This window comes from Electrona antarctica (genome assembly GCF_951216825.1).
Source record: "Electrona antarctica genome assembly, contig: scaffold_430, whole genome shotgun sequence".
In the NCBI taxonomy this organism is placed as follows: Eukaryota; Metazoa; Chordata; class Actinopteri; order Myctophiformes; family Myctophidae; genus Electrona; species Electrona antarctica.
The window spans coordinates 98,357-109,562 of NW_027637887.1; the positions used below are offsets into that span (position 1 = coordinate 98,357).

The window sequence follows — 11,206 nt, forward strand, 5'->3', positions numbered from 1 at the left end:
AAATGAAAGCTAAGCTATGATGACTAAAACTATAAGACTAATTATACTGACAATTTTGTCAACAAATAAAAACTAGTCTAAAATGTTAGGAAGGGACTAGTGGACAAGAGATCCAGTATAAGTTATTTTACACTTGGTTGCATGCTGAAAATAGCCGATCTACAAGCTCACAACGTGACGCGTTGTGAGCTTGTAGATCGGCTATTTTCAGCAAGTGTAAAAACAGTCATTACGACGGCCAAAATACATTTTAGTCGACTAAATCAACTGTAGATTTAGTCGACTAAAATCCTAAGATATTTAGTTGACTAAAACTAGACTAACACTAAAACATTCCAGGTGACCAAAATGTGACTAAAACTAAATTAACTATTCAAGAGACTATGACTAAAACTAAAATAGAAATTTGTTGCCAAAAACAACACTGGGACCCTGAGAGGAGACTGGAATAATCATGATGATGTCCTGCACTGCACTGCACTGCACTGCACTGCACTGTACTGTACTGTACTGTACTGTACTGTACTGTACTGTACTGTACTGCACTGCACTGTACTGCACTGCACTGCACCCTACTGCACTGCACTGCACTGCACTGCACTGCACTGCACTGCACTGCACTGCACTGCACTGCACCCTACTGCACTGCACTGCACTGCACCCTACTGCACTGCACTGCACTGCACTGCACTGCACTGCACCCTACTGCACTGCACTGCACTGCACTGCACCCTACTGCACTGCACTGCACTGCACTCTACTGCACTGCACTGCACCCTACTGCACTGCACTGCACTGCACTGCACTGTACTGTACTGCACTGAACTACACTGCACTGCACTGCACTGCACTGCACTGCACTCTACTGCACTGCACTGTACTGCACTCTACTGCACTGCACTGCACTCTACTGCACTGCACTGCACTGCACTCTACTGCACTGCACTGCACTCTACTGCACTGCACTCTACTGCACTGCACTCTACTGCACTGCACTCTACTGCACTGCACTGCACTGCACTCTACTGCACTGCACTGCACTGTCCTGCACTGTCCTGCACTGCACTGTCCTGCACTGCACTGTCCTGCACTGTCCTGCACTGTCCTGCACTGCACTGCACTGCACTGTACGCCAGTGGTTCCCAAAATGGGGTCCGGGGACCCCCAGGGGTCCTTGAGGGAGGTCCAGGGGGTCCCCAGCTACATGCTAGTTAGGAACCAAATGGACCCTTATGGGTCTGTGACTAGAGGGCAGTATTATGTGTGTCTTAAGTACCAGGTCTTATTACTTAACTTAAGACCTGGAGGCGTGGTCAATGCTGTTTGGCCACTCAGAATAGCCAAATGGTATTGATCACGCCTCCAGGTCTTAAGTTAAGTAATAAGACCTGGTACTTAAGACACGCATAATACTGCCCAGAGAGTGTACACATGGACACTAACAGGTCCATTTTGTTTCCATTGGCATTTGTACTGTGTGTACTCTCACAGTTAAATTAACTTGTATTTTACAATATACATTGGGGGGTCCCAGAGATAGAAATGGGGGTCCGTAGCCTAATTCAAGTCAAACTGGGGGGTCCTTGAAATGAAAATGGTTGAGAATCACTGGTAGAGCCGTAGAAATCTTCTCTTATTGGGGTCCCTGGCATATCTTTTCAAATGGGGGTCTGCACGCTAATGAGTGTATATTTGGGGGTCCTTGACGTGAGTTTGGGAAACACTGCTATTGTCCATATGCAGTCCGCAGCCATCTTACCATATAAGGTAATGTCAAGGTGCTACCTAGGGGCAACTTCCAATGGCAGCCCATTCATCCAATCAGAACAGTCCTCTCTGATTGTATTAAACAACGTCAAACTCACCACTGTACGGAAAGCTAGAATTATCCTCTTTCTATCAGTGTTTGTTTCATAAAAACCCACCGTAGACATGTTGTTATGAGCTACTTTGTGTCCTTGCAGGTGATTCTTTTTCTAAGTGCTGGAGTTTGGAAGTGCTCGTTAGATATCACTCAACAGCCCAGGCTGTGTACCACCTGTTTATAATGAGCAAATAACGCAGGAGGCAGCAGGACACTGCTTTACTGAAAACGAGTGCTTCCAAACTCGATGGAAACATGGCTATTGGCTCTTCCACTACTCACCTCAGGGCTGCCACAGTCACACTCCTCCCCTGGTTCCACTACTCACCTCAGGGCTGCCACAGTCACACTCCTCCCCTGTGACTCCCCTAACCCTAACCCTAACCCTAACCCTATTCCACTACTCACCTCAGGGCTGCCACAGTCACACTCCTCCCCTGTGACTCCCCTAACCCTAACCCTAACCCTAACCCTATTCCACTACTCACCTCAGGGCTGCCACAGTCACACTCCTCCCCTGGTTCCACGAAGCCATTTCCACATTCCGGAGGGTCCAGCAACTAACACATGCACGCACGCACGCACGCACGCACGCGCGCACGCACGCACGCACACACGCACACACACACACACACACACACACACACAAGCAAGCATGTTCAAATTTCAATTGAATTCAAAGGAATGCAAAAAACATACGTTACATTGGAAAAGTCCCGAAATAAAATCTATTAAGAACGAAGAAATGTATGTGCAATTAAAGGGGATCAATGAATGTGTAAACAGAGCTATGTTACGTTGCAACTTGGAAAACTAGATTACTAGATTACAAAGTAAATCCACAAAATGTCCAAATGTTGCAATAAAATAGTAGAGTTGTACATTTACTGACACAAGGACACTTAAATGGTAAATTTATATTGACCTTTTATCCAAGGCACTTTACATAGACAGGGGTTCAGAGTCTTGCTCAAGGACACTTCGACACTAACTCTGGGGGAGCCCACAGGAATCGAACCGGGAACCTTGCTGTTCCCATCCGGCCGCTCTACTGCTGAGCCACTGCCGCCCCAGTGTATATTTGTTTGCGTGCATGTGTGTGCGACTGTGCGTGCGACTGTGCGTGTGCCAGTGCGTGGGTGTGACCGTGCGTGGGTGTGACCGTGCGTGGGTGTGACCGTGCGTGGGTTTGACCGTGCGTGGGTGTGACCGTGCGTGGGTGTGACCGTGCGTGGGTGTGCGTACCTTGAGTGGTTTGTTAAAGAGACAGGCTCCTCCTCCAGTGTGTAGGAAGTTGAGGTACTCCTCCACATTGCAGTCAGAGAACCTCTTGGGCAGATAGAAACTAGACACACACACACGTACACGCACACACACACATACACGCACACACACACACGTACACGCACACACACACGCACACACACACACACACATGCACACACACACAGTAGTAGAGTAGAGTGTTTTTGACCTGTCTGGTGTGTTGTATAACAATAGGGCAGTCCCGACCCCTTTCATGAACGCAGTCCCGCCCCCTTTCTTAAAGAAAATAGTCCCGCCCCCTTTCATGACGAGACAGTCCCACCCCTTTCATGACGACCACAGTCACGCCCCCTTTCATGACGACGACAGCCCGCCCCCTTTCATGACAACAGTCCCGCCCCCTTTCATGACGACGACAGTCCGTCCCCTTTCATGACGAGATGGACTCGCCCCCTTTCATGACGAGACAGTCCCGCCCCCTTTCATGACGACAATAGTCCCGCCCCCTTTCATGACAACCACAGTCCCGCCCCCTTTCATGACGAGACAGTCCCGCCCCCTTTCATGACGAGACAGTCCCGCCCCCTTTCATGACGAGACAGCCCCACCCCCTTTCATGACGACAATAGCCCCGCCCCCTTTCATGACGAGACAGTCCCGCCCCCTTTCATGGCGACAATAGTCCCGCCCCCTTTCATGACGAGATGGACCCGCCCCCTTTCATGACGAGACAGCCCCGCCCCCTTTCATAACGAGACAGTCCCACCCCCTTTCATGACGACAATAGTCCCGCCCCCTTTCATGACGAGACGGTCCCGCCCCCTTTCATGACGAGACAGTCCCACCCCCTTTCATGACGAGACAGTCCCGCCCCCTTTCATGAAGAGCCAGTCCCGCCCCCTTTCATGACGACAATAGTCCCGCCCCCTTTCATGACGAGACGGTCCCGCCCCCTTTCATGACGAGACAGTCCCGCCCCCTTTCATGACGAGACAGTCCCACCCCCTTTCATGACGACAATAGCCCCGCCCCCTTTCATGACAACCACAGTCCCGCCCCCTTCCATGACGAGACAGTCCCGCCCCCTTTCATGACGAGACAGTCCCGCCCCCTTTCATGACGAGACAGTCCCGCCCCCTTTCATGACGACAATAGCCCGCCCCCTTTCATGACGAGACAGTCCCGCCCCCTTTCATGACGAGACAGTCCCGCCCCCTTTCATGACGACAATAGCCCGCCCCCTTTCATGACGAGACAGCCCCGCCCCCTTTCATGACGAGCCAGTCCCACCCCCTTTCATGACGAGATGGACCCGCCCCCTTTCATGACGAGACAGTCCCGCCCCCTTTCATGACGAGACAGTCCCACCCCCTTTCATGACGAGTCAGTCCCGCCCCCTTTCATGACGAGACAGCCCCGCCCCCTTTCATGACGAGCCAGTCCCACCCCCTTTCATGACGAGATGGACCCGCCCCCTTTCATGACGAGACAGTCCCGCCCCCTTTCATGACGAGTCAGTCCCGCCCCCTTTCATGACGAGACAGTCCCGCCCCCTTTCATGACGACAATAGTCCCGCCCCCTTTCATGACAAGATGGACCCGCCCCTTTCATGACGAGACAGTCCCGCCCCCTTTCATGACGAGACAGTCCCACCCCCTTTCATGACGACAATAGTCCCGCCCCCTTTCATGACGAGACAGTCCCGCCCCCTTTCATGACGAGACAGTCCCGCCCCCTTTCATGACGAGACAGTCCCGCCCCCTTTCATGACGAGATGGACCCGCCCCCTTTCATGACGAGACAGTCCCGCCCCCTTTCATGACGACAATAGTCCCGCCCCCTTTCATGACAACCACAGTCCCGACACCTTTCATGACGAGATGGACCCGCCCCCTTTCATGACGAGACAATCCCGCCCTCTTTCATGGGACCCCCCTTTCAGAGGGACAGAGACAGACCCAGAGGGACAGAGACAGAGACAGACCCAGAGGGACAGAGACAGACCCAGAGGGACAGAGACAGACCCAGAGGGACAGAGACAGACCCAGAGGGACAGGGACAGAGGGACAGACCCAGAGGGACAGAGACAGAGGGACAGAGACAGAGGGAGGGGGACAGACCCAGAGGGACAGAGACAGACCCAGAGGGACAGGGACAGAGGGACAGACCCAGAGGGACAGAGACAGAGGGACAGAGACAGAGGGAGGGGGACAGACCCAGAGGGACAGAGACAGAGGGACAGAGATAGACCCAGAGGGACAGAGACAGAGGGACAGAGACAGAGGGAGGGGGACAGACCCAGAGGGACAGAGACAGAGGGACAGAGATAGACCCAGAGGGACAGAGACAGAGGGACAGAGACAGACCCCGAGGGACAGAGACAGACCCAGAGGGACAGAGACAGACCCAGAGGGACAGAGACAGACCCAGATGGACAGAGATAGACGCAGAGGGACAGAGGGACAGAGACAGACCCAGAGGGACAGAGACAGATGGACAGAGACAGAGGGACAGAGACAGAGGGACAGAGATAGACCCAGAGGGACAGAGACAGAGGGACAGAGACAGACCCAGAGGGACAGAGACAGATGGACAGACCCAGAGGGACAGAGACAGACCCCGAGGGACAGAGAAAGACCCAGAGGGACAGAGACAGACCCAGAGGGACAGAGACAGAGGGACAGAGACAGAGGGACAGAGACAGACCCAGAGGGACAGAGACAGACCCAGAGGGACAGAGACAGACCCAGAGGGACAGAGACAGAGGGACAGAGACAGAGGGAAAGAGACAGACCCAGAGGGACAGAGGGACAGACCCAGAGGGACAGAGACAGAGGGACAGAGACAGACCCAGAGGGACAGAGACAGACCCAGAGGGACAGATGGACAGAGGGACAGAGACAGAGGGACAGAGACAGACCCAGAGGGACAGAGGGACAAAGACAGAGGGACAGAGACAGAGGGACAGAGACAGAGGGACAGAGACAGAGGGACAGAGGGACAGAGACAGAGGGACAGAGACAGAGACACAGAGACAGACCCAGAGGGACAGAGGGACAGAGACAGAGGGACAGAGACAGACCCAGAGGGACAGAGGGACAGACCCAGAGGGACAGAGACAGAGGGACAGACCCAGAGGGACAGAGACAGAGGGACAGACCCAGAGACAGAGGGACAGAGACAGAGGGACAGAGGGACAGGGACAGAGACAGAGACAGAGGGACAGAGACAGAGGGACAGAGACAGAGACAGAGGGACAGAGACAGAGGGACAGAGACAGAGGGACAGAGACAGAGACAGAGGGACAGACCCAGAGGGACAGAGAGAGAGGGACAGAGGGACAGAGGGACAGAGACAGACCCAGAGGGACAGAGGGACAGAGACATAGGGACAGAGACAGAGACAGAGGGACAGAGACAGAGGGACAGAGACAGACCCAGAGGGACAGATACAGAGGGACAGAGACAGAGGGACAGAGACAGAGGGACAGAGACAGACCCAGAGGGACAGAGACAGAGGGACAGAGACAGACCCAGAGGGACAGAGACAGACCCAGAGGGACAGATACAGAGGGACAGAGACAGACCCAGAGGGAAAGAGACAGACCCAGAGGGACAGAGACAGAGGGACAGAGACAGAGGGAAAGAGACAGACCCAGAGGGACAGAGACAGAGGGACAGAGACAGACCCAGAGGGACAGAGACAGAGGGACAGAGACAGAGGGACAGAGACAGAGCCAGAGGGACAGAGACAGAGGGACAGACACAGAGGGACAGAGACAGAGGGACAGAGACAGAGGGACAGAGACAGAGGGACAGAGACAGACCCAGAGGGACAGACACAGAGACAGAGGGACAGAGACAGAGGGACAGAGACAGAGGGACAGAGACAGAGGGACAGAGACAGAGGGACAGAGACAGACCCAGAGGGACAGAGGGACAGAGGGACAAAGACAGAGGGACAGAGACAGAGGGACAGAGACAGAGGGACAGAGACAGAGGGACAGAGACAGAGGGACAGAGGGACAGAGACAGACCCAGAGGGACAGAGGGACAGAGACAGAGGGACAGAGACAGACCCAGAGGGACAGAGGGACAGACCCAGAGGGACAGAGACAGAGGGACAGACCCAGAGGGACAGAGACAGAGGGACAGACCCAGAGACAGAGGGACAGAGACAGAGACAGAGACAGAGGGACAGAGACAGACCCAGAAGGACAGAGGGACAGAGACAGAGGGACAGAGACAGACCCAGAGGGACAGAGGGACAGACCCAGAGGGACAGAGACAGAGGGACAGACCCAGAGGGACAGAGACAGAGGGACAGACCCAGAGACAGAGGGACAGAGACAGAGACAGAGGGACAGAGACAGACCCAGAGGGACAGAGACAGACCCAGAGGGACAGAGGGACAGAGACAGAGGGACAGAGACAGACCCAGAGGGACAGAGGGACAGACCCAGAGGGACAGAGACAGAGGGACAGACCCAGAGGGACAGAGACAGAGGGACAGACCCAGAGACAGAGGGACAGAGACAGAGACAGACCCAGAGGGACAGAGACAGACCCAGAGGGACAGAGACAGACCCAGAGGGACAGAGACAGAGGGACAGAGACAGAGGGACAGAGACAGAGGGACAGACCCAGAGGGACAGATACAGACCCAGAGGGACAGAGACAGACCCAGAGGGACAGAGACAGAGGGACAGAGACAGACCCAGAGGGACAGAGACAGAGACAGAGGGACAGAGACAGAGGGACAGAGACAGAGGGACAGAGACAGAGGGACAGAGGGACAGAGACAGACCCAGAGGGACAGAGACAGAGGGACAGAGACAGAGACAGAGACAGAGGGACAGAGACAGAGGGACAGAGACAGACCCAGAGGGACAGAGACAGAGGGACAGAGACAGAGACAGAGACAGAGACAGAGGGACAGACCCAGAGGGACAGAGACAGAGGGACAGAGACAGAGACAGAGACAGAGACAGAGGGACAGAGACAGAGGGACAGAGACAGACCCAGAGGGACAGAGACAGAGGGACAGAGACAGACCCAGAGGGACAGAGACAGAGGGACAGAGACAGAGACAGACCCAGAGGGACAGAGACAGACCCAGAGGGACAGAGACAGAGGGACAGAGACAGACCCAGAGGGACAGAGACAGAGGGACAGAGACAGACCCAGAGGGACAGAGACAGAGGGACAGAGACAGAGGGACAGAGACAGACCCAGAGGGACAGAGACAGACCCAGAGGGACAGAGACAGACCCAGAGGGACAGAGACAGAGGGACAGAGACAGACCCAGAGGGACAGACCCAGAGGGACAGACCCAGAGGGACAGAGACAGAGGGACAGAGACAGAGGGACAGTGAGGAACTTACCCGACATCGTCCATGATGCATCCTGACCAGCGGTCGTCACACTTACACTCTCCTGTGGAGAGACAATGACATCATCACTGTAACGCCCCTAATGACATCATCACTGTAACGCCCCTAATGACATCATCACTGTAACGCCCCTAATGACATCATCACTGTAACGCCCCTAATGACATCATCACTGTAACGCCCCTAATGACATCATCAATGTAACGCCCCTAATGACATCATCACTGTAACGCCCCTAATGACATCATCACTGTAACGCCACTAATGACATCATCACTGTAACGCCCCTATAGACATCATCACTGTAACGCCCCTATAGACATCATCACTGTAACGCCCCTAATGACATCATCACTGTAACGTCCCTAATGACATCATCACTGTAACGCCCCTAATGACATCATCACTGTAACGCCCCTAATGACATCATCACTGTAACACCCCTAATGACATCTTCACTGTAACACCCCTAATGACATCATCACTGTAACGCCCCTTGTAGCGCCTAAATCCCTATATTAGGTGCTACTGGCTGCCGACGGTTGAGGATGCAGTTTAGACGTGTGCTGTGAAGAACTGAGGTCCAGAATGTTCGTTGAGTGGATATTCAATTATATTTATTTACCTTACAAAATCCTATACTTTGAATGCAAATAACATAAATAACAAACAGTCAAACGTGGTGAATGCAACAGTCCCTGTCTGCACAGTCACAAAACAGTTTGCCTCCTATCAGCAACACCTGCAATTCATTAGGGACAGGGTTAAATACCCTCCCTGTAACTATGGCAACCTAGGCCTTGATTGATAAACTGGCATTGGCCTGTAGTGACATCACAGAGATGATAAGGAGGCTCAAATGGCTCTTACACACCCACCCCTAATTGCTACTGGTGTGAAAAACAGAGCAATTTTTAAAAACAAAAAATACAAAGAGCCATTAAAACCCAAAATGCCATGAACAAACCAAAATAAATTTTAAGCAATAAATCATTAATTTCATTAATTTCAAAACTCAAACTCAAATAGTTTTACACAAGCAGATTTTTAGAGAGGGGGTGAATGAATGTCAGAGATCTGCTTAAACTCAGGCATGTTCTGCTTTTATCCGTTTCTTTCTTGAGCTCTCCCATCTTCTTTTTCTCCCCTTTCTTGAGCTCTGCCATCTTTTCTTTCTCTTTCTTTGGCTCTGCCATTTTCCTCTCTTTTTCTCCTTTGAGCCTGTAGCTGCCATCTTCTTGGCAACAGGCTTCTTGGCTTTCATCTTCTTGGGCCCTTTAGCCGCGGTCTGGAGCAGAGTGTCTTTTGCTACCAGGCTCTTGACCGCAAGCTCAGCGCTGCTGGGGCCAGTCTTCTTGGGTTGTGGAGCTGCTGCCTTCTTGGCCTTGGCTGGAGCTGGAGAGAAGGATGGCCTTTCTGCTGGAGCTGGAGAGAAGGATGGCCTTTCTGCTGGAGCTGGAGAGGAGGATGGCCTTTCTGCACTAAGTGGCCCTTTCACCACTTTTCTGACAACTGATTCTTCAGCCAAGCTGCTGCTGATCATGGCATCTTGCTCTGCCTGCATCTCCTGTGGCCTCTGAGCCCCAGCCTGGTGAGCAAGCTCCTCCTCCACATGTGTCCTTGGGCTCAGAGCCTCAGCCCCATTGTCTTTGTCACAGTCATGAGAAGCAACACAATTCTCACTATCAAATATGACGATGACGACATCATCATCATCATGGAAATTCGGACCATACAACCACCCGTCCCGTTTGGCTTCAAAATACCTTTGTCTATGGTAGTCAATTATCTTCTGAATAGGTACTGGAGGTTCATCATCCAACCAGTCATCCATGTTACAGTCTTGTGACTCTTGTCCAAAACGCGCAAAGTCTGTTAAAGTTTGTTCAATGCATTGGACTTGTCACTTGTAACGGCGGGCGGCGGCCCTGTGCCACTGAATCATACCACACACTTGAACGCCCATCAGTGTTGGAGAGATGCGAGCTCCGTGTGGTCCGGTCCCGATCACCACTGGTGGTGCTGGGCTGGCTGCTGCTGCGGTGGTGCTGCCGACGTCCCCCGGTGAGCGCCCCTGTAGCTCCGGGTTAAAATCGACCACCTCCCAAACAGCAGCTGCTTGTAGACGATCACTCGCTGCTGGCTCTCCGCCGCAGATCCGTCCACTCCACGCCAAACACACACACACGCCCTGTCTGTGTGTACTGTGTCCACTATCCAGTCCAATCCAAACGACCCCGTTGGTTTCCCTTGCCAGTTGCCTCCCAATAGACAACCAGCATGGAACCGAGGCTGTTTTGTGACTAAATGTAGCGCCTAAATCCCTATATTAGGTGCTACTGGCTGCCGACGGTTGAGGATGCAGTTTAGACGTGTGCTGTGAAGAACTGAGGTCCAGAATGTTCGTTGAGTGGATATTCAATTATATTTATTTACCTTACAAAATCCTATACTTTGAATGCAAATAACATAAATAACAAACAGTCAAACGTGGTGAATGCAACAGTCCCTGTCTGCACAGTCAGAAAACAGTTTGCCTCCTATCAGCAACACCTGCAATTCATTAGGGACAGGGTTAAATACCCTCCCTGTAACTATGGCAACCTAGGCCTTGATTGATAAACTGGCATTGGCCTGTAGTGACATCACAGAGATGATAAGGAGGCTCAAATGGCTCTTACA

At 52.7% G+C, this 11,206-nt stretch overlaps 1 protein-coding gene across 1 annotated transcript in view; it reads right to left on the reverse strand.

The window, feature by feature from the left end:
* LOC306918593 (disintegrin and metalloproteinase domain-containing protein 22-like) overlaps positions 1-10,358 on the reverse strand; it is a gene marked incomplete at its 5' end in the record, with an annotated part of 67,819 nt that extends 57,461 nt beyond the window's left edge. The window contains 4 exons of the mRNA XM_079531485.1: positions 2,353-2,424; positions 3,110-3,209; positions 8,516-8,567; positions 9,746-10,358. Coding sequence (XP_079387611.1) covers positions 2,353-2,424; positions 3,110-3,209; positions 8,516-8,567; positions 9,746-10,358 — 837 coding nt within the window. The remainder of the gene's footprint in view (positions 1-2,352; positions 2,425-3,109; positions 3,210-8,515; positions 8,568-9,745) is intronic.
* Positions 10,359-11,206: the final 848 nt, after the last annotated feature.